Here is a 24997-nt window from a genome sequence, read left to right on the forward strand (position 1 = left end):
GTTCTTTCGATTCCTCATAAAAAACTTTCCTAGGTTGATCGATTACTTTCAGAATCGCAGTCACATCTATAATGAAATATGCTTTCAGTTAAATGAGGCTTCAGCGAATTTTTGCGAAAAAGTCCGAGAAAAGTTGAATGTGATTTTCTTTAATAAGTGAACTAGACCTAAAATCAATGGAGTTTCAGTAATGAGGAAAAGTGTAATGGTAGGTCGACTTCAACGCATTATGCGCTGCACTTTGAGCCTCCTGAGAATAAACTTTTTGAAGAGATTCAGAAAATGCAGAAAACAATATGAAATATACCCTGAAAATACGTGTACTGTCTCAAATACCTACGAAATAAGCGACAATGACATTTATTTTGTATTGATGGTGCAGAAGTTGTCATGATGATGTCCAAAATGTTTGTATTCCTGATGTATCATCCATTTGATAACAATTCAATACATATCTATAGATAGATATATATATTGAATACACAGTTGATTCGGTTGTTTTTTCGTGAACGAACCTTGAGCTTATAAACAGTTTAATTCCAAAAGAGATCCCGCTTTACGATATATTTCAAAACAGTATGCATCTTTGTCCTAAAACAATATATGCAGGTTCATCAGCTCCATTCTGAATCATCCTTCCTCAGAGAACAAACATCTTTCAATTTCAGAAGTAACGTTCCGAAACGGAGTTCATTATTTCCACTATTATGATAAGTGAGACGTTATTCTGAATTCGTCATCAAAGAAATACCTTTTGTCTTACAATTTTGATGAAAGAGTATCAGCCATTCAGTAACTAAACAGAGGAAAATTACAAAGATACTTTTCTTAATTCAGAGAACTGAACCGTTATCATAAAATTTTGCTCAACATGCCAAGATTGCCAAGTTAGCAGTTAATTTGTGTAAAGTAACGTTTCCCTTTGAAGATATCAGGACTGCTTAGATGAGTCTCTAAATATACTTGTATTCATCAGATCAAGGTAATTATTACGGACATTATGAAGAGAGTTTTCTTGTCTCATTTTGAACGACGAAATCCTTTGCACTGGTTACTGAAATAATTTATTCAGTGTTTCTTACTTGAAACATTCCGTTAACAGAGCACAATTGTGATATTTTTAGTATATTCGAATGAATTGCATTCAAGATTACTCATATCTGGCCAATATTTTGGCTGATTTATATTCAAAACCCGCAAAATTCATCATAAAAAAGGTATTGTGTGGGGTGAATAAGCCAAGGCCTTCGACACTGTATCTCATGCCAAGCTCTTAGACAAATTATATAACTACGGGATTTGTGGTCCAACGTTACTTTTAATAAAAGACTATCTCTCACACAGAATGCAAAAAGTAAAAATTGACAACCATTTGAGCAGCTCTAGAGAAGTCACAATAGGAGTTCCTCAGGGAACAGTATTAGGTCCATTACTTTTCCTTGTATATATTAACAGTATCAGTAAGATCACTTACCTGTGTGTAGTGTAGTCCACTTCGAGGTGGGTTGACAAAGCAGCACAAGCATATCACATGCTTAGGTAATGTCGCCCCACTCGAAATGGAAATTTATTGTTCACAAATATTGTACTATATAATTGCACTGTACCCAATCTGAATTTATACATTATACATTATAGTTATATGCCAGCATGTTTTTCTCGTTTCAGCAATGTTGGCAGTATTTGAAATGAAAATTATTTCGACACGTCATTCGTATCGATTTTATCTGGACCCCTTCCCTATGTAAAATTTTGTAAAAATCCCTCAATCTACGGCACTTTTGATAAAGAAATAATAAATATATCCGATGAATTTTAGCAATTCATTCACAGAGATGCTGCCACTACAATTTCCAATGTTTTTACATTTTGTAAAAAAATGGCTGAAGATGTTTATTACATAATGGTACATGACTTAAAGACCTATACAAAACACGCAATAGATTTCAAATCTTGCACAATCATTGAATAGAACTGACCGATACTTGATGAAAATCCAAATTAAAAAAAACTAATCAATATAGTTTATTGTATGATTTTCACTATGAAGTGAAATATAGTGAATATAGTGAAAATCATACAATAAACTATATTGATTAGTTTTTTTTTTGCTCAATCTATCACATGTGTACAAAGTTGGGTCAATCCCAGTTCTCGCGTCGAGAGTTTTTGACAAAACGGAAGCGAGTCGGTTCAAACGCCATGGTTTTTATGCATATTTCATCTAACGAACCCAATAAATCAAATCTTTCGGTCAACATGTTTTACTTTTTGGATAGCCCGTTTGGGTAATGTTGTACAAGACTTATGGCGTATTATACGTAAATTCCACAAAAGCATATATTCCGCGAAGAACTATGAGTTGAACTGCCATGAGCACTGACACCCCTAGTTTATAAAAACGCAAGGTAATGAGGTATGGTAAGGTAAGAAAGTTGGAGTATTGAGAAAACACACTTGCGTTCTAAATAAAAAGTAAGGTAAGGTAACGTCGGTAACGCAAGGTAAAAAGTTGGCTGATTTCAACTTTCTGCGTTGCGTTCTTACTTCCGACCAATCTGAAAGCGCCATACTACGAACTTTGATGGATATATCCGAATGGTGTAGAAGTAATGTCACCAGATAAAGTTAATTTTGATTTTTCTTTTGAAGGATATAAATACAAAAATTGCCGCGATCGTGTCAATAGTAAGTGTCTATCTTTTACTCAAGAGAAAGAATCGAAAATGGAGGAGGTTTAATGTCAGACCCACTCTGAGAAGCAGAAAGACTCAGGGGCAATTTCAGTTATTTAAAAGAATGAAAAATGATGATCAATTTTTGTACACAAGAATGAACAAAATATGTTTTGAACATTTAATGAAATTGTTAGCGCCTTCATTGTTAAAAAAAAAAAAATATGGATCGATATCTCCAGAAGAGAAATTGGCTATAACACTCCAGTAAAGTGAATTGTTGAAATTGAAAATATATAGAAATGAAGTTATTTATTTCATACGAGTGATTGCTGCTGTCAAGATTATGGAAATGGAATGTCAATATTTGTTTATGCATTCCTGCCAACCCAAAAATTACCAAAACCTATAATATACTTTCTACTTTACCTCACCTCCAGAACGGAATACAATTGCCAAATATAATGACCAGAATCACGTTTGTATTAATTTCTATCCAATTGAAGAAGGTGAGGATGTAAGTGCTCTGAAGAAAATGAAGGACATCTGGTCCAGATAACATACCTTCTTTCTTCATCAGGGACTGTTCTGGTTGTCTCACTGTTGTTTTAACTAAGATCTTTAATTTATGTTTAAAAACGAGAACATTTCCTGAAAGGTGGAAAGAGGCTAGAGTTTGCCCGATATTCAAGAATGGCGATAAAGATAAAATCGAAAACTATAGAGGTATTTCATTGCTCTGTAACTTTGCAAAAGTTTTTGAAATCATTTTGTATAATCGTATATATTCCTGTATCCGAAATATGATATCTCAAAATCAGCATGGATTTGTCAATAATCGCTCAACAGTGTCAAATCTGATATTTATCACCCAATATATCGCAGAGGCGCTAGATGACCATAGTCAAGTAGATGTCATCTATACAGATTTTGCAAAAGCATTCGACAGAGTGGATCACACCATTCTATTAAATAAATTGAGTGCAATTGGCTTTAGTGAAAATGCAAGAGATTTTATAGAATCTTATTTATCAAACAGAAAACAGTATGTTTCAATTCCGACATTTACCTAGCATCATCTGGCGTTCCTCAAGGATCAAATTTGGGACCACTTCTATTTTTAATATTTGTGAATGATCTATGTAACAATTTAATATGTGAAAGGTTGTACTTTGCTGATGATTTGAAGATTTTTTCTATTGTGAATGATACGAATGACTGCTTAAATCTGCAGAAACAAATGGATTATATTCAAAATTGGTGCAATATTAACAAGTTATGTCTTAACGTTAGAAAATGCAAAGTTCTGAGTTATACTAGCAAAATTACATCAATACACTATTGTTACAAGGTTGAGAATTCTCAACTGGAACGATGTACCAAAATCAAGGATTTTACGTGTTATTTTTGACAAAGAGTTGAATTTCATAGAAAACATAACCTTAAAAGTCTCTCAAGCACTGAAGACATACGGTTTCATAATGAGAAATTGTAGAAATTTCACCAACATCAAAGCATTGAAACTACTGTATTTTTCTAATGTACGATCAAAACTTGAATATGCTAGTATTGTCTGGTCCCCTTTTTACGAGTGTCATAAAGCAGCCATTGGAGGCGTTCAAAAAAGATTTTTGAAATTTCTCAGCTTCAAAATAGATGGTACACATCCTGAAAGGGGAACAAACAATGAGGAATTATGCATGAGGGTCAATATTGACAGCTTAGAGTGCAGAAGAAATTGTGCATTTGTTATATTTTTGTATAAAATCTTGAATGGCCTTATTGACTCTCCCAGTCTGCTCAGCCTGATTAATATCAATGTTCCTTCATATTTTTCTCGAAATCATGCAACTTTCAGACTTCCAAGAATAAGAACAAAGAACAAATATGCAATTGAAATCTCCACTTTATATAATGTGTAGTGAATTCAATAAAATTAGCAATCGAATTGACATTCATTCGTGTTCCATCAAGGAACTCATCTCGGTGATGAAAAATTAAACAGCATTGTTATATCAATATTTCGTTAATTTTTGATATGTTATTTTAATTATTGTTTAATCTACTGAATATTATTATTAATTTACTCATACACACCATTTTATGTTTTGTTATTCTTTGATATTGTCCTGTAAATGGGAAACTGTTGGACAATGAAGGCTATTATTATTATTATTATTATTACCTCTCTGCATTACCTTACCTTACCTTACCTTGCATTATTATAAACTAGGGGACAGATCTTAGGTTCTTAAGATCATATTATCCAAAGTGTATTTAGTGGAAAGTATGTACAACACAAAAAAGCTCGATCAAATATAAGAGAAATAAACTCCTTCTTACCTTCTGACCTGGAGATGAATACACTAAATCATAAACGAAGCAAATCCCCAACACGGTGATTCCAGTTTCTTTGCTCAACATTGCAGCGACAGCAAGTAATAAACACAAAGCAAAATATATCCACAGCTTCATGTTGTTCTTCCAACAACACACACATGTCTCTTGTCCCTTTTCCGAAGTCTTCACTAAAACACTAGTTATAGAAACGTTTCTATCCGAATGTTCAAAGTCTCTCAAGTGCCTTTTGGGCCAGTTACAGCTAGTCACGTTTTTCTGCAGTGCATACACGAACCTGTGATACCGCTTCGTGTCAGCTCTTGGAGCTACGTGTTTTTTACGATAAACTGGGCAGCACAACACGTCTCTATATTTGACATGCGCGATATAAGCTAACAGTGACAGAAAATAGAAGTTGCAAGCTGCCAAATCTGCCCTACCCACCACTCCAGCCACTGTCTCGGTGTGTATAGGGTGAGTGGCGAAAACTAGCCCGGTAATAGTAGCTCCAACTTTCGATTTTGCCTTCGGTAGGATCAGTTTTGCTAGTCGTATGAGTAGAGCTGTAGCTGTGCAGTGGAGTAGCACGTTCACCAGGTGGTAGCCCCACGGTTGGAAACCGCCCAGTAGATAGTTCAGGCGGAAAGTCAGGACACATAACGGGCGGTACGATCCATGGGATCCACTGTTGCTCAAAGGAGTACCCCAGAAGTCGTTTTCCAACATTCGAGTCCATGGGGTTTTGGGAAGCAGGTCGGGGTTACTCAAGATTGCACGCCTGGAACAAATATGGAAAAGTCAGTAATATGATGATCTTGAAATTTTATACAGGGCTATTCAAATTCGTTTCTGTACACGGAGATCTCGTAAACTATAAGAGGTAGAGGGCCGATAAATTATAGCAAAGTTTCGTATTTCAGAGACCTATTTAATGATGTGGAAAAATCGAATATAGCTCTTTTAGTTCTGGAGATATACAGGAAAAACCAAAAAATTCGAAATTATATTTTTGCCTATATCTTCTCTATTCGCAAACATGTTGAAAATCTGTCCACATTTTGCTATTGGCACTTGATACGGGCTATCAGAATATGACCATGAATTTTTTATAAAGGGTATCATCTGAATTGGGCCACCCCCATCTTTGAATTTTTAAATACTGACCTGTATTTTGTGTTGTAATTTTTGTTGTATTTTCTCTTATTGAGAAATCAAATTGAGTTATATATTTCGTGGTGTTTGGGTAATATTTGATTATGATCTTGTGAATTATTCCCTTTTGAATTACGGGCCTGGAAATTGTTTGACTGAGTTGAATAAAAACCCAAAACCAACTTTCACGTCTCCCTATGTACCGTAGAGTTTTTCGAGATTTTTTTTCATTTTTAGGTACCTATTCATTTTTTTTATTGCTGAAAACCTTTCATGGTTATCTAAAACATATCTACATCAAAAATATATTATATGTGTTTTAATAAGCAGAAACAAAAATTATAGCAATAATAACATCCAAAACGAACACTATAGGTAATTGTAATGAAAATTGAAATGAAGTAATTTATATACCTACACAAAAAATTATTGGCGCAATGAATGCTGGTATTGGAGTCCTTCCATTTCAAGACATTTTTGAACTCTGTTTTTCAAATTATTTATCAACACACTTATTTGCTGCATTGTTGCGAAATCATTCAAAATCCTCAATCTCGAGTCTTCCACATTTTCCATCTCTCTGCCAGCGTAAATCCTATTTTTCAATGTCCGCCATAGAAAATAGTCCAAAATAGAAAGGAAAAGAGAAATGAAAAATTTCTATTTTTTTTCCACTTTTAATTGTAACCAACGTTACTTGTTTATTGTATAAGTTTGAGAATGTCCATATAGGACGAAACTGCAGTAAAGTTAGTTACAATTAGAAGTGGTAAAAAATATAGACATTTTTCATTTCTCTTCTCATTATGATATCCTACCACGTAGTAAGGGCTACATGCAACAATTTATCAAAATAGTAAGATCTGGTGATCTTGCAGGCCATTATATTGGCCCAATATTTGTCTCGAAATGGAAGGACTCCAATCCGAACAATTATTGCGCCATTAATTTTTTTGTGTGAATGAATTACTTCATTTCAATTTTCATTACAATTATAGTGTTGGTTTTGGATGTTATTATTGCTATCATTTCTTTTTCTGCTCATCAAAACAGATTATAATATATTTTTGTTGTAGATATGCTTCAGATAGTCATAAAAGGTTTTCTTATTCAAAGTTCATTGTAGAAAACGCTCAGAGCAATGGAAATATGAAAAAATATGAATGGGTGCCTAAATATAAAAAAAAAACTCTCTAAAAACTCTATGGTACATAGGGAGACGTGAAAGTTGCTAATATGTTTTTGTTTAACTGAGTTAACAAATTTCCAAGGCTGTAATTCAAAAGGGAATAATTTACCCAACTATAATCAAATATTACCGAAACATCCACAAATATAAAATAAAATTCAATTTCCCAATATGAAGTAAACGTCTACGATCTGAAAACTACAACAAACAATACAAGTCCGTATTTAGAAATTCAACGATGGGGGTGGCCCAAGTCAGATGACACCCTATATAAAAGATTCATTGGCATATTCTGATAGCCCACATCAAGTGCCAATAGCAAAATGTGAAGAGATTTTCAATATGTCTGCGAATAAAAAAGATATAGGCAAAAAATCATTAGGAAATTTTTGATTTTTCCTGTATATCTCCAGAACCAAAAGAACAATATTCGATTTTTTTACATCATTGAATAGGTCTCTTAAATACACAACTTTGCCATAATCCAACCAACACTCTATCTCGTATCGTTTACGAGATCCCCATGTACAGAAACGATTTTGAATAGCCCCGTATATCAAAAATATTTCTTTGAATGATATGTAGCATGATAATTGTTTGTCAGACCATATAAATATTGCTATATGCAAAATATATACAGAGCGGACATGAATTGTATTTTCCTTTCAACTTTCGAACAGGGCAAGTGTTGAAACTTCCTGTTGGGATAAATCTATTTTATACCGTTTCAAATGTGACTTTCATCCAACTTGACTTTCACATTTTCAATGAAGAATTGTTTTAAAAAAGTGACTAGTCTGTCCACCCCATGAGCAATTCAAGTCTTCACATCAGTAGTACATCTGAGGGTACAAAATTTGAACGCAACTCAAAGTTGGCAGGATTGTTCAAAACACCCTCATAAATACCTGGAAAAAATTACTAGGGGTCAAAGGTCGCAATTTTCAAGGAAACGTCGAGTTTTATTATGAAATCAGTTCAGACAAAAATGTACATCAGTTAATTATCAATGGAAAATGCACGCCTCTCCACGTATTTTATTTGATCAATCTATGACAGTTTCTATCAGTCAACAGAAATTTCTTGCACATACTCGGAACAAATCTCGGTTCATTTCAATATTGAGAGAAAAGTTAACTGCTGAAAACATGTTAAAACAAGCTAAAAATGATGATTTTTTTATGATGATTGACAATAGCAATAAAGCAATTCAATTCTTCTTCAAACCAATCCTTCATGAAAACTGTATCTTGGTTCAAATCCTGAGATGATATAGACTTGGTCAAATTCCATGTTGTACTTTTCTCGATTATATTCTGTTTGGTTTCAATTTCTGTAAGAACATCATTTTTCTTTTTTCGATAGCTTTCAATTTTTCTAGTGTTTCTTGCTCATCTGATTCTTACTGCTGCTGAATGAGTTTCAGTTTCAAGTTCAGCTCCGAAAAAAAAATGACTCTTTTTTTTTGGTTTTACATTACTAGAAAAACAGAAATTACTTTGTCTGCTTCTCTTATAAAATTCTTGTGTAATTGATTGGTTTCAGCATAACCAATGGGAACTGTATTTAATTCTAGATCAGCATCATTCATCTCTGCAAATTTCATTGGTGAAACACCTTTGTTGCTCTTAGCACTTCTACAAAGCTCAGTTTCATATATGTTTCATATTCAGTGGCTGATGAATATACAGCAAAGTCAGCATGGTCAGGGTCGGAAAAAAAATGTGTGAAAAGCAATCTTCATCAGTTAAAATGAAATAATCTCGTCTTATGCCCTTGAAAGTAACACTTATCTATTGCAAAAAATGTTAATAACCACCATTTTCATTTGAAAAAAATTTATAGTGCCTCTCAGCGGAAAGTGATGTCACACTATTAGCTTCTTTTCATAAAAGTACTGAAAATTAATAACTTTCACAAATATTTTGTCCGAGTCAGATATCTTACCCGTTAGAAAAATGGGGGGACTATACACGTACGGACTGCTGGGCTCAACATTCCTTAAAATACAAACTTATTCGAGAAAAGTTGCCAGAAAAAGTATGGATTGAAAACAAATAGAAATTAAGGGATTTCAGTGACGAATTCAATACTTTGAAAATGTTGGTATATACATAATAATATAGATAATGAGGATTTTTTTAAAAATTGTTATTTCATAACAAACTTCCTTCAAGGAAATTTCAACGACGAACAAGGTCATGAAGCTGAGGCTTTTGCAATAAGCAGCGGACTTTATCGGATTAAACATGAGCCAACCAGGATTCCTGACCGTGATGGAGATTGTGCTAGTCTTCTGGATCTATATCTAGCAACTAATCCAGAAATTCACACAGTCACCGTTAGGACTCTTCTGATCACAAATTGATTTCAGTGTTGATTGAATTGCTGATAGATGTTGAGGAACAATCTGAGCCGCGCAAAGTTTGACATCACAGATCTGCTGTACCACTAACACAAGCGTATAGTTCAATTGCAACAGCAGCCATGGAAAGCAGATCTACTAGCTGAACAATTTTTGTCCCACTTCACATTAGATTTTTTGGGAAAGGCATCAGCCACTATTTCCACACTGGAATCCACAATGCCAGAAATTACTCTTCGACAACTTCTAGGCAAGCCAATTCTGAAACAGCTCAATATCAACAAGGCGTCTGGTGCTGATGAAGTGCCCGTCATCGTACTTAAAAAGTGCGCAAATGAATTCGCACCAGTTTTTCGCTGACTTTTCAACCTGGGGTTTTTCATTCTTGTTGGGAGATTGCTCGTGTTCAGCTCATTGAAAAAGCCGTGAAGCACCATATTCTAGAATATTTGAAAGGCTTCAATATCTTGAGCGATCATCAGTATGGCTTTTGATAACAAAGATCAACTGACGACCTCCTTTCGTATGTCACCCATCTGTATCTGTAGAGTAGGGAGGGTGAGTGTAGGCCCACAGCACTTAGACTACAAGTGACCCTTTGCACATTCTCCCGAGGAGTTGTTCTTCAAGGTCATCGTCCATCCTGTCCTTTCCAGGAAGGTGGACAGGTCACTGGGAGACATATCCTCTATATCGGCAGGTGTAAGCCAAGACTCGCCGAACACACACTCTCTTATTGACGATAACTCCAAGCACTCGCATAGGACGTGTCTGACGGTCTCATCTTCCTGTTCACGCATCCTGCATAAGGGTGTGTCCACTACTCCCATATTATGCAAGTGTTTCTTCAGTTGACAGTGGTCAGTCATAAATCCTACTGTTAAGCGTAGATTTTTCCTGGTCATTGCCAGATATTCCTTTGGCGCCAGCTTCCCATCTCTCTGAGAATTGAGCGTAGGTGTGACATTTGTCTACTTCCGCATTTGTCGAAGTCATCAGACCGTAGGTGCCACTGGGTCCTGAAATTCTTAGCCCAGCAGCTTCCTTGGCTAAAGAGTCGGCAATGCGATTATCTTTACTCCTGTCGTGCCTCTTGAATCCACCTCAGGATAATGTTATTATCTACCGAAGCTTTGGCTAAATCTTGGTGACACTCTAGTACTAACCCTGAGGTTATACGTTGTCTGTTCAAGGCTAATAGGGCTTATCTGCTGTCAGTGCGGTTTGTTATGTTTTTGCCAGAAATTCCTTTCCTGGTTATTCTTTTTGTGGCGATTGAGATACCAGCCAATTCTGTTTGGACCACGCTGGTATTTCTTCACATTCCCCACTTGATCTTTAGGCTTAGTGATCTGGAGTTCACTCCACATCCTGAGCCTTCTTTAGTTTTTGAGCCGTCTGTATATATGCGTATTGCATTTGTAGCATCTGAATCTGTGTTCTGTTCAATTTGTATTTTGTAGGGTTTATTGAACACAAACCTTGGTTCAATTGTATCACTGGTTGCCTGCAACAGACGTTGCGCAGTAAACGCTTTCCGCCATAGGCTCAGCCTCAATTGATACATTTCTACTTCGAGGTTTACACCAGCCGTGCGCAATCGTACCAAGGCAACCTCCTTGACGTATAGGTCCAGAGGGGTCATACCCATAATCAATTCCATTGCCGTGGTTGGTTTTGTTCTCATGGCTCCTGTGATATTTAGACCCAGTCGCTGTATTTGATATAATTTTTGGATGGCCGTTGATTGTAGAACTTTTGGTCCCCATGCATTGGCTCCGTACGTTACGATAGGTCTTATTATTGCAGTGTAGATCCAGGAGACCACACGGGGTTTGTCACCCATATTTGGAATAACGCAATCAAGAAACATGGAGAGTCAAGTGCTGTATAGCTTGATATTTCTAAGACGGATATCTATCAATACTTTCACCATCAACGTTGGTGTTCCGTGTTAGGAATTCCGCGTGGTTCAACTCAGTACATCTAGAACTGCAAGGCGCTTTTAGAGCGCCTCAAAGATTTTTCTGTAGTGCTTGTGTTTTGTCCTTAAGAAAAATATCTATATTTCTTTTCATCAGTTCGGACTTTCATTGTCTAATGTAATATAAATTGATTTGAAATCCCTGAAAATTAAAAAAAAAATCAATCGAAAATAACAATTCCATTAAACAAAAAAATAACATACCTACAAACAACAACCCAAAAAATAAAAAATTTAAATATTAATAAAAGCTGAAAACTAAAAAATAAAAAGTATCATTAACAAAAAATTGAAAATAAAAGATTTCAAACCAAGTTGCGTCACGACGTGTTTCGAAACGTCGTGACGCTTTCATTAATATTTCAATTTTTCATTTTGTGGTTGTTGCTTGTATGTTATTTCTTTTGTTATTTCAATTTTTTGTTTATGTAAATTGTTATTTTCAGTTAAATTTTTAAAATTTTTTTTTTCAGTGATTTCAAATCAATTTATATTATATTAGACAATGAAAGTCCGAACTAATGAAATAGGTACACCACGAAACATTGTCAACCACCTTCAAACAATCTATATTTCTACACAAATGTTGAGTTGTCTTGACAAAAAATTACGTCCTATAAAAACATATAAACAGAGAGACATCTAAAAATAATAGGAAAATAACGAAGCCTTGTTTTTCTTCTTTCTGTACCCTTTGTTATACAACTAATTATATCGAACGAAATAGCCCTTCTCATAATAACTTTCATTTGCGCCTTAATTGAACAAACAATTAACTGGTTTCTCAGACTGTTATTAAATTAAATTCCTTTTCATGAGGCAGGGGTCGTCGAACCATCCCAGCGCCATAATTAATTTAAACTGATGAATGGAACAAATTTCATCGACCCACAAATTGCCAAGAAAATTAGGCAGTAATTGTAATGTTGCTTCACTTGGGTTCTGGACGTTCTAATTCCTGTAACGGCTTCTCCGAATGGGGACACGCAAGGCCGCTGCCGGTCATAAGTAACGTTCATAAAAGGGCAACAGGAAGCTTATATTGGATCAACGGGTAGTTGAATTTTCGCAGGAATATACTGGGTTGGTTTTAATCGGGGTATGTAACTGAACGCGGTCGTTGGGAATCTGAATCCAATGAGTCCCACTTGTTTTATAGGCAACTTTCACTTTTCTACAACAGTAGATATGTTTGTGTTGAAGTAAGAGATGCGTGGAGTAGTTCTGATGTTGCCGCAATATTATGGTGCCAATAGTCAATTTTTTTATTCATTTTGCCAACAATTGATCCTTGATAAATGATGTTAGTTACCTTCATTATTTTTCTCCATCCAACTGACATTATCGCAAAAAAGCGAATCAGTTTATTTTTTGTTGTGATAATTTTCTGCAAATTTTAAACAAATAGTTGCAATATTTTTCATCAACCCAAAACAGTTTCCAACTTTGAAACTGACGAAATTCAGTATAATTTTTGAAGTCCTATTTTCCCCCTCGGGGGGAAATTTCTGATTCTCTTTCTTGATGCTCATTCACGCTATACAAAGAACCCACCTGCATATTTCAAGATTCTAGGTTCAGTAATCCAATTGACATTATCGCAAAAAACGAATCAGTTTATTTTTTGTTGTGATAATTATCGGCAAACTATGTTTGGTAATCAATCAATAGAATCGTTCTGTTGCTCGCTACTTGAATATATTATTGGGTACTGAGTGAAATGAGGCGATATTGTTTTTAGTATCAGTGTTCCAAAAGTGAGATGTTAATGTAATGTTATATAAGGTAAAGACAATTTGTGAAATATTCAAGACTAGTTTGGATTGTTACATGAATTTCTGTGACAGATCATTTTGAACAAATAGTTACAGTATTTTTCATCAACCCAAAATTTCAGTTTCCAACTTCAAAACTGACGGAATTCAGTATAATTTTTGAACTCCTATTTTCTCTCTTGGGGGGGGGATTTCTGATTCCTTCTCTGGATGCTCATTTACGCTATACAAAAAACCTACCTGCATATTTCAAGATTCTAGGTTCAGTATGTTAATTTAAGAGCGGGAAACCGCTAGTAAATCATATTTTTACACAAGAATACAGTAACTGAAAAAATATGACAACTGCACTAAGTGATGAATGACTTAGAGAATCGAACTATGTTACCATAAATAAATTGGCAAAACTAACACAACCGTCAACAACGTCTGTCCTCACGAGTCTGCCCGCGTTCTTGTCGCATTCTCGGCTTCATCGCTTAGACCGAACCTCTACCCCCGCACATCTTCCCCTGTCGTCCTACAGTAGACGCGAAGCGTGATGGCTTACTGCGTTGCGCCGAAATAATCCTATCGATAACTTTTGAATGATTCGTTCAAATTACTAGGTGTAAGCAGGGGAACCCACAATGCAAAATGGGGATTTACTCGAGCGTCATTGAGACATATTAGGTTGCAAAGCTTAGATGATAAGAAGAAAAAATGTTATATAATATAAACCTTTTCATCAGTGGCGGAAGCGGCTATAGATTTTTAAATATGTAAAAAAATACTGTTGCATGGACATACTCGAGAGCGTCAGATATTGAGAGCATCAATGTCCTACGTATTTTCAATAATGTTGGTATGTTAATCTGATCGTTTGCATGATGTGGGTGGTTGTACGTAAGGGTTGAAAGTGAAAAGAAAAAAATTTAATCGAGAGCGTCAGATTTTCTAAGGGGGTGTTGAGTGCAACAAAACAAAAGCTCTCATTCAATAGTCTGACGATTTCCATCTGACGCAAACTCGCGGCCATTATTATAATGTGCAAAAAATAATCGCCATTTTGAAATACTCAAGCGCGTCAGATTGAGATACATATGGTTCAACTTCATGTTTTAGTCGTGCTGTCTCATAATCTGACGATTATCTAGAGGGATTCGCTTTATCTGACAAAAACAATATTTTTTTTTCCAATTCATTGAACTTAATTAATTGAAAAGCTCACGAAATAGCATGCAAATAAATAAGTGTATGTTTTTTAAGTAAAACATATGTACCTATTTATGAGAGAATAATTTAAAAAAATGCTCGAAAAAATTCAATTTTTTATAATAAATTGATCAATTGATGAAGAAAAAAGAAATGAAATTTTGTATGTTTTTTACCACTTTTATTTGTAACTAACGTTACTGCAGTTTCGTTCTATAAGGACATTTTCAAACGTATACAATATATAAGAACATTTTCAAACTTAAACAATATATAAGTTAGTCCTATGAGGACTGAAAATGTCCTTATAGGACGAAACTGCAGTAACGTCAGTTACAAATAAAAGTGGTAAATAACATAGAAAGTTTAATTTCTTTTTTCTTCATAATAATTTCCTACATCCATCAATTAATTGAATAATTAATCATCATCATCTTCATCTTCATCACCAACGAGTCTCTGTGATCAGCTGTGATGGCGTCATGGCAACAGAATTCAGAGTGGAGTCGGAGTGAGAGAGTAATAGATAGAGAAAAAGTGAATAGAGAATAGAGGAATAGAAACTCTGAGAGAGAAATATAGGTATCACACAGCTGCACGCATCAAACTTCAACGAATTTTTGTTATTGCATCTTGCGGAAATCGTCAGATTATATATTTTTCGTTATCTTCGAATTATCTCCTTCAAAATAAAAAAAATTACGTCACTCTCAAATTGTCAGATTACTGGAATATACACTTTTTAGCAGGTAATTGACTCAGCCTACCTTAATCTGATGTGCTCGAGGATTTCTGATGGTCATTTTTTTTTTACTAATCTGATCCTTTATCCCTCACAGGCGGCCTTATATATGGGGCTCATATTTGGTGGAGGTACTTAACCGGGTACAAGGTATCCCCTTGTATATTAATCTGCCGCGCTTTAGTAAATCCCGAAATCCCCGCTTGGGCTCATCTATAATGTGGAAGACAATACAATATTAAATTCTCAAAACGACAATTCTATCAATTTTTATAAGAATTTGACAGATATTCTAAAATGTGCATTGTAAAAAAGTATCCAATTTAATTGTATTCATGGGCACAAAACTAGCTTCTTCAGAGATTCATTTATCTTGATGATTCACCTCAACCAATTTATTACTCGTCGATGTAAATCAATTCAGCTACACCGAGATAGAAAACACTTCGAAAATATCAATAAAGCAAAGAATATGATCAACTCGAGAATTTTGATAGGCTTTTGCATCCCTATGCTTGAAATGAATGAGTGAAAATACAAAGTGTCGAAGTTCTGAAATTTCTCACTCTGTCCAATGATTGCTTCAACTGGAAATATAACAAGGTACAGTGTCTTACCCTAGGCTTCAATGCAGCTTCCTGAAAGAATGTTTCTAGCAACGCTGGTGTTCCCCAAGGGTTCATATTGTCGCCATCGTATATCAACGACTTATTGAAAAAAAAATACAATATATTGCTTTGCTGACGACAGCACACACTTGTCCCGTCATTCCATTTGCATTCCAGTACATCGGCTGATGATTCATTTCTTCAACGGCGGCAGGAGTTTGCATTTCTTAATAAGGATCTAGAAGTAATTTCGAATTGAGGTCAAAGTAACCACGTTCAATTCAATACCACAAAAAGCTAAGCATCGGTTTCCATCAAGGAAATAAATGTCTCCGAACCGTATGTCTTGGCACAATCATTTACTGGAATTGCAGGTTATTTCTCAGAATCTTGGAACACTGTTTCGAACGAGGAAACTGTACACACCTCAGCAACTTCTGAAACTGTATAAAACTCCGGTCATGAGAACAATAATCCAAAGAAGAATTATTGTTCTCATGTATGGAGCTCCGCCCTAAGCGTATCCTGAAGCTGTTGGATTCCATCCAGTGGAAAGCCATCCATCCGATTGGAGATGCGAACATCGCTTCCAACCTTGATAGTCTGGAACATCGGAGGGATTTGGAGATTTGTCTTTCTGGTATAGATACTTTCATGGAAAGTGTATAAGCGACTTGGCACATTTTATTCCTCCAAAAGAGGTACATATCAAAAATACGCGACGGACTGTGGCTGCTCATCGTTTTGAGGTTCAACTCAGTATATCTCTTTCATTTGAAGAACTGCGTTCATGTGGAATGAACTTCCTGATATAGTTTTTCTGAATGGATTCAATCTCCAGCGATTAGAATCTAATCTGAATCGCTACTTTAGCACAGGCACCGATCTCAGAATGCCCTGAGGATTTGTATCTTTCTCTTGAAAAAATAAGTAAACCTTACAACATCTGATCGAAATCCTATTTCCAGAAAACATCAAGGAACCTCAAGGCTTCTCTTTTACACTCCTTCAAATAGATGCCACTGATTCTTGAGATCCGGAATTTCGGAAATCTCCCGCAGTAACAACCTCAGACACGTTCAAAATAATTTCCCGTTGTGTCCAATTTATTTTTATTTTCATATTAGTGGTTATTTCACTTTGATATTTTTGTGATTGTATTATTTTCATGCTTATACGCTTTCAATAATTTTGTGCTCTTATTATTTTGCCCGGCAACATATCTGAATCTGTAACGCTAGTTGCACACACACCGATTTTGGACGGCCGACTTTGTACCGGTCGTCCAAAAATAGTGAACCACATGTGGGATCGGGACCTGGCACACACGCCGACCGGTGATCGTCGCCGGTAAAATACCGGTGAGCAGCCGTCCACTGCCACTGTATCGCCGCCGCCGGCAGTACCGGGAAGTAGTGGCGTACATGACTAAATACACTCTTGCATACTCACCGAATGCTCGGTGAAATTGTAGTTACTACGCATTAACTTCGTTTTGGTAGTGCGTGCTGATTACGACAACAAAGCAACTGATTGTTTGACCGATAAAAATCCGGTGTGTGTGCAAGCACCCGCTACCAATAAAATATCGGCCGATTTTATACTGGCCGTCCAAAATCGGTGTGTGTGCAACTAGCGTAACAAGTTGCTACGTCTGTTGTCTAAAATAATTGACTGTTTTTCTTCGTTTTTTTCAAAGTTCACCTTGATCATTTCATTTCGTTGCAATTTTGAACTATGCCATTGTAAATAATTGATACTCCACTTATGTTTCACGCTTTGTCAATTTATTTCTCAGGTCTCAATAATTGCTTTTCTCACAAATTATGGTTCTTACGAATTACATTCATCAATATTTGCTAAATTTCATTCTTTTCAGGCATTACTTTTGTTTCAACTAAACCAACCGATTTTTCAGTACTTTCAATAACTTTTATATTTCATTAATTTTTTTATTTGTTCTTCCATAGAGTCCGTGTCGTTCAACACTGTTTTAAAGAATGGAAGTCTCAATTCTCAATATCCACCAAGAATCATTGAAAACCACTTTCCGATAAAAATTATTAAATTTGTAAGCCTTTCTGCTTCATGATATATATTTTAGAAACAATGTCGACAAAAAAAATATCAGGAAACAAATATTATTTCGTACTGTTCTCAGCTTATGTGGTTACTCTACAAAATGAGTTATTACTGTGTAGTTTGTTATCAATAACCTTTCAGGTAATAAACAACATAATTACAGTTCATATCAAATAGTTTTTCCCTACCTCCTCAAGTTCACCTTTGACTAATTCGTAGCCTTCTCGAAAATGCCTATTATATTTTGTGACGGATCATAATTAATAACGGTAGATCAAACATTGTGTGCAGTCTGGTCGTTTAATTGAAATGACATTTGTTATTTGTTATAACACACAGTGGCACGCAATGAAATATGTAATGTCATTGTATCGGCACGCTATCGCATCTAGCAAACTAGGAAGTATCGATTACTTCCGTTGGTGAATTTTCACAATTGCATGATAAGAAAAAGGTGGGCTTGCAATGAAATTGTGAACTAAAAAAATATGTTTTGAGTTCAAATAAAATCAGTTCAACGATATACTTTTTCTTTTCAAATTGATATTTCGAGAATTATTCCAATAACAAATGTCAGTTCTATGTTTTATACCACTTGTAGTTGTAACTAACAATACTGAAGTTTCGTTTCGACATTAACAAACAAATAAAATGAACTGAAATAATTAACAATGTTAATTCTTATACAATACGATGCAAGTGTATGGAATGAAATCGATATTAAAAAGCCGGCGTCTTTTGAAAGAGATCCACGTTAACTTTAATTTTTGACAGCCAGTCTCGTGTTATACAAATGACAGACGTTTCGTCACCGATGTTAGCGTAATGACGTAATCGACATTTTTTTAAATGCAAACGGGGGTCATGTGGCACCTCATCCAGAAGGTCTACTAGTTGTCTATTCAATGGTATGATTATTCCAATATTTATCTATACAGGGTGAACCAAAAGTTTTCATTCATTAAAATACAATAAAATCTTTGATAAATGTTTTAATTGATGACCTTCAGCAATGATGCAATGTAGAAGCCGGGCAGTGAATTCCTTTCTAACGTTTTCGAGAACTTCGGGGGTTATTTGCGCAATCTCTCTTCTGATGCGTTCGTTCAACTCTTCTGAATCATTTGGTCGATTATGGTGAACTTTGTTCTTGAAATTTTCCCATAAAACAGTCTAACGAAGTCAAATCCGGAGACCTTAGTGGCCATTCAATCAATCCTCTTCTTCCTATCCACTTACCTCGGAAAACAGTATTCAGTTAGGTTCAGATAGGTTTTCAGTTGCAGACCCAGGACAGAGATATCAACCTGCCTAGAAACCTATGCCACTGTATTCCAAGCGAAAATTTACGCTATTGAATTGTGTGCGGAGAGATTGGAAGAATCCAACCTCAAAGACAAGTTAATAAAAATATCTTTGGACAGTCAAGCGGCGTTGGAAGCTAAAAAATTGATCTTGTTGAAGGGAAAATATACATTTCGATTATTACCAGTCAAACCTGAAATTATTGATGCTAACAACGCTTTTTGTTGTATTTCAGCTAATTGAAAAATGCTTTGCATTCAACCGCTGTACAGCGCTATATCAACTCCTTCATTGTTTTTTTCGTTGAAAGAAATTAATCTTACAGTCGAACAAAAAATATTTTCTGATTGGAATTCTGTGAAAACCATCCATCACTCCAGTCAAATCAAGACGCCTTAAATCGAGAAATGAAGCGATATTTGAATTCCAATTTACATTTTAATGATATGAAAGCTATTGCACTCGAATACCAGAATTAGTTCAAGCGGAAAACTAATTTCAAAAATGATTAGCAGTAAAGCATCTCTGGAAGTGAAAGATAATAGATTGATATTACTTGCTGAAAATTGTGTATTGCATCCCTTTTGACTGAAAGTTCAATGGATGGAGTATGAATATCTAAATAGACCAGAAATGAAATTGTCTTTCTCAATTCATGAGTAACAAGTACTGATTGGAAGTATTTTTCATTATTGTTTGGTTTCTATAGATTTGATTGTCAAAGTTTTCAGTTTGGTGGTAATTATAATGATAATAATAATACTTGTCTCTATTATTTTCATAAAATTTATAAAAAAAAAACAAGATTGAGGAAATATGCCACAAGATTTTTTTTGAATGAAGGGCGACATTCAGTTCAGTTCCTGAATAAATTCAACAACTGAACTGTTCTTTCACAGGGTCTTTCCTAACTACGGCACGAAACTTTGGAGGGTGATTCGTTAGATCGTTTCAAAAAAAGTTTTCGTGAACATATGTCCGCAGTTGCTTCGTTTCTGAGATACAGGGCGTTGAAGTTTGAAAAAAACTGTATTTATCAAATATCCTCACACCAATTTGTTTGGAATTCCCTTCACTTATTTGAAGTAATGAAGCGCTTACTCAGCTCTAACTAGATTGAAACTATTATGTCCAGTGGAGTCGCAGTGGGCACCGCAGCCAACAATATTGGGGAAAGAATACGTACGCCCCTGACTTGTTTTTGTAGTTTACAATTTTTTTAGATTAAACAATTGAAAATAGAACTTTTTCTTCGCCTATGTTTGCTTCATATATAGCTTCGCTTTAGAGAAAAAAAAATTAAACTATTTTGCATTGAACACCTTCTTTGGAGACAAGCTGTCAGTGATAGCGTCATATCAGTAAAAGTCAATTAGTAATGAAAGTTGTCAATTAGCAGTGATCCCATCATGAATGATTTCACTAACGTTGAAATGACTGACATGCATTTTATTTATGGATTAGCAAATGAAAATGCCCAAGAAGCACGTATAATTCACCAGATATAATTTAACAGGGTAACTCCATGTGCTAAAACATTTGGAACGCTATATTCAAGATTATGTGGATCTGGGAGTTTCAACAAAAATATAAGTGATGAAATACCACAATCTGTAACAATGCCTGAACTAGAAGAAGCTATTCTTGATGCGATAGAAAAAAATCCTTCGGATAGATTGTACAGCAGCTGAAAGTCAGCCCAAAAACCGTATAGACACTTCTAAAAATGAATCGTATATACTTATATCACATACAGCGGGTCCAAACTCTATTGCCTCGGGATTTCCATCCAAGATTAATGTTTTGCATACGATGGCACACATTAATAATTTTTTAGCTGATATTGCTGCTTCGGTCCTTGGAACTATTCCTCTCATACATAATTTTGATGAGATCATGCATTGCCCTCATTTCAATTTGGAACTAAAATCTCTTAGAAACAAGCCGAGATATGTGTATATTCATCAGTCTCCGATCAAGGTTAATTCGCAAGTGATTTTCCCACCTTATTCTTTTCAGTGCGGTCAATGGACTTAGGTCATTCTTGCCCCCCAAATTTGAGCTGCAGTGCTCGTGGTTCTGGTTATCTTTCTTTGGAAAAGCTTCCTGAAGCAAGAGAGAATTGATTCCTCTGCGAAACCCTTCATCACTTGGAAGGATCGATTGCAACTTGAAAAATGGTTCTGATACAAATTCTGTGAAACATGTTCTTCTTTACAAATCAGTTGACAGTTGTTCTGAAAATCTTGCATAGAAAATTGGATTTGTTATTGTAAGAAACACTTGCTACATGAATAACATTTTACAAGTGTTCATAATGAAGAATTTCAAGAAAGAGGCTTTAACCATGAACGAGAACGATAATGTTTCCAACTTATATTCACCAAAGTCAAACAATTTTCTGATTGATTCGGCCGTTACTTGATGATTAATCAGAAAATTAAAGGAAGCTACGACTAGTTTCAAACATTTTTTCATGCAGTTACAGTTTCGTAAGAATGTATCATCTTTCCCACCAAGCGATTTCCTTTGAAGTCAAGTAAATACTCTTTAGGACAACAAGAGGATTGCTCCGAATTCTTGGGGTTCTTGTTAAATACTCTTTGTGAGCAAAAAATAGCAGAATCAATACCCCTGACCACTCTGGATTAAATGATTTCATACAGTTTATCTCGTCTTCATTGTAGATCTTTGCTGGCGATGGTGATGTCTTGAATTTTTTGGAGCCTCTAGAGATACCCTACATTTTGTTTTACGAAAGAGAGGACATTGGTAAATGAATATCTCCAGATGATGTGGTGCTGCAGGTTTCTCCGTGTTTTCCTGCAGCTGAAAAAGAAAATGTGCCACTGGAATCAATGAAGTCGCCCCGGAGCGCCAATTAATTTTTGTTGTTTCCTAATTTCATAATGTGTACTATTTCCTTCTTCAATATTTTTTTATTATCAGCTAATGAATAAATACTATTTTTTAGCAAATATTTTATTTACGGACCAACCAAGCAAATATTTCATTTACGGACCATCCAATCAAATTTTTCACGAGATACTATTTGATACGAACTTTCACAATTAACATTTTTGGGCCGACAAAACTACCCACAAAACTCCGTACGTGATTTTTAGCAAAAATTTTCGCTGAACGTTAGGGTAGGAATGATTGATGACTACCTGATTGGCCTGTTTTTACTACCAGCAAGATCAACAGGTGAATCCCACACAGAGTATTTCGAAATCATTTACCCATTTTGTTATATAGAAGATAAGCCGATTCTTGTAAGGGAAAACATGTCATTCATGAACGACAGGAATCCAGCTCATTTTAGTGTTCTTGCTCGTCAACATCTCGACATCACCTACTCTAATCGCTGGATTGTACATGCTGGACCTCAATTCTGGCCAGCTCGTAGTCTTGATATTTATCCTCTAGATTTTTATTCATGGGGACATCTGAAACCTCTTGTTATCCCGTAATAGATGTGAATAGCTTGAGGAATTGAATTATTGACAAGAAAAATTGCAGATATTTTTTACGTATCAGAAAATCAATAACAGATTGTTTTTCAGTTGTGGATCGTTTGACGATGGAAATTTTGCTCATTTACTCATTTTTCATTATTCACTTTTGATTTTCGTTTTATGTTGTTCAAGAATTATTAAATGATTTTTTTTTTTCTTAAAAACAACGAAGCTCGATATGAAGAAAAGGCAAGCAACAAAAAAGTTGTGTTTTTACTACTAAAAAAGTCAGTGGCATTCTTTTTCTCAATTGTTGGCTATGGTACCCACTGACGCCACTGGACCTAATAATTTAACATAGTGTGGGCTAAATATGCGCCTTATTACTTCAAATAACTATAGTAGATTGCAAGCAGATCAATGCAAGGATATTTATGATATTTTATAAAAACCTTTTTTTTAACTTCAACGCTCTGTATCTCAGAAATGAAGCAACTCCGGACATATGTTCATCAATTTTTTTTTAAAACGACCATACGAATGGTCCTGTAAAGATTTGTACCTTAGTTATAACACCCTGTATATAGGAAAATCAATTTCTTCTGTAATCGACTGTAAGTTCCACTTCCCGGGCTAGAAAGTAGTATTTTTCCGACGTTGTCAGGATCGAAGTAGATATATTTCATTCTATGTTCATTAAAATTTATCGGAAAAATGTATCGGTAGCTAGCAGAAAGTAGGCAACATATTGAACTCATCAGATTGAAAATCTGGTTTCAATTCCGACTTTCCGCATATAGCAACTATTGAAACTAACATTAATTGGCAGTTTCATTAATTTCCATTCCACTGACGCAAATTCTGTCTGATAAAGAAACTTCAATCAACGATATCCAACGTCCGTGGTCGGTTTTGATTGCGAATATGAATATTCGGTTCATAAATATGCGAAAAATAATTTATTGGAAATTGAAACTGAAACCGCAAATATGTTGTTCGGATACAAACGTAATGATTCATTTGACATTATTTTTCGTCATGACATATATCACGAATATTAATGTCTCGCTAGAGCTAACAATGAAGCCAAAAACTGATTGGCTTGTTGATTAATAATATATGTGTGAAAGAAACATCATCGTTATAATCTTCAAAGCATTATGAATTCATTCGTGACAATTCATAAATCTCAAAAATATTGCTGACAAGAAAACAAGCAATAGAAAGAAGGAATAAAATTGTGTTAGGTTCATGAATTTTATTATATGTTCTTTTCCATAAGTTTATAGTTATTGATTTTGAAATTATTGTTTTTTTCTTTACTTCTTCTTCTGTATGCAGAAAACAGAACAAGAAACTGACAGTCATCAGCTATAGAAACTGAAATGTTCACGGCATTTCTGGTAATAGAAAAATTATAATCGAAGAAAGGTAAAGTCTATTCAAATCCAAGATAGAGTAAAACAAAACAAAACCGAAGCGTGATGTTCACGTGATCGCCCTGTGTCAGATAGAATGGGCAGCGTTCATTGGTGAATTCGCCTTCTTGGTACGAGTTCAGTACCAGCACAGGGTTGTAATGAGTCGTTTACGTGTTTGTGTGGCGTGCGTTATAGTATATTGTTCAAAATTGTTTTCAAAGATGTCCAGTACACTGCTGGTGACACTGTGAGCTATCCTCTGAGTCCAGCCAGGAAACGATCCAAAAAAAGACATTTGAGTGTTGAGATGAAAGAAGTGACTTTAAATGTCTTCAAGAAAGAGATGAAAGAAATTGAGACATCGACTGCCGACGAAGTCGTATCGAAAGTTTTCGATTAAATTGGAGTGTGTTGCGCTTCGATTTACAATGTTTTACGGGAATATAAACAAAATCATACATTTTCCAAACCGAATACAAATCAGAATCGTCAAACCATTATAAAATCAGAAGATGATGCTGATAAACATGCAATCAGGAGGAAAGTGCATGAGCACTTTTTCAGAAATGAAATACCCATGATAGAAAAAGTACTCACAGAAATAAATGAAGATGTTTTACTGCCAAGTTTCAAGCGGTCAACATTCCATAAATTATTGAAACATTTGAATTTTGTATGGAAAAAACGAGGGCACATTAGTTTATTAT

At 35.1% G+C, this 24997-nt stretch overlaps 1 protein-coding gene across 1 annotated transcript in view; it reads right to left on the minus strand.

Moving 5' to 3' along the window:
- The window catches only part of LOC111502825 (protein O-mannosyl-transferase Tmtc2), a 653196-nt gene that overhangs the window by 571116 nt on the left and 57083 nt on the right, over window positions 1-24997 (minus strand). Inside the window, exon 2 of the mRNA XM_074181669.1 lies at window positions 5019-5793. Coding sequence (XP_074037770.1) covers window positions 5019-5793 — 775 coding nt within the window. The remainder of the gene's footprint in view (window positions 1-5018; window positions 5794-24997) is intronic.

The sequence above is a fragment of the Leptinotarsa decemlineata genome, unplaced genomic scaffold (genome assembly GCF_025532065.1).
Source record: "Leptinotarsa decemlineata unplaced genomic scaffold, Ldec_3_MD MMD2_tig00026314_RagTag_RagTag, whole genome shotgun sequence".
NCBI classification, from domain to species: domain Eukaryota; kingdom Metazoa; phylum Arthropoda; class Insecta; order Coleoptera; family Chrysomelidae; genus Leptinotarsa; species Leptinotarsa decemlineata.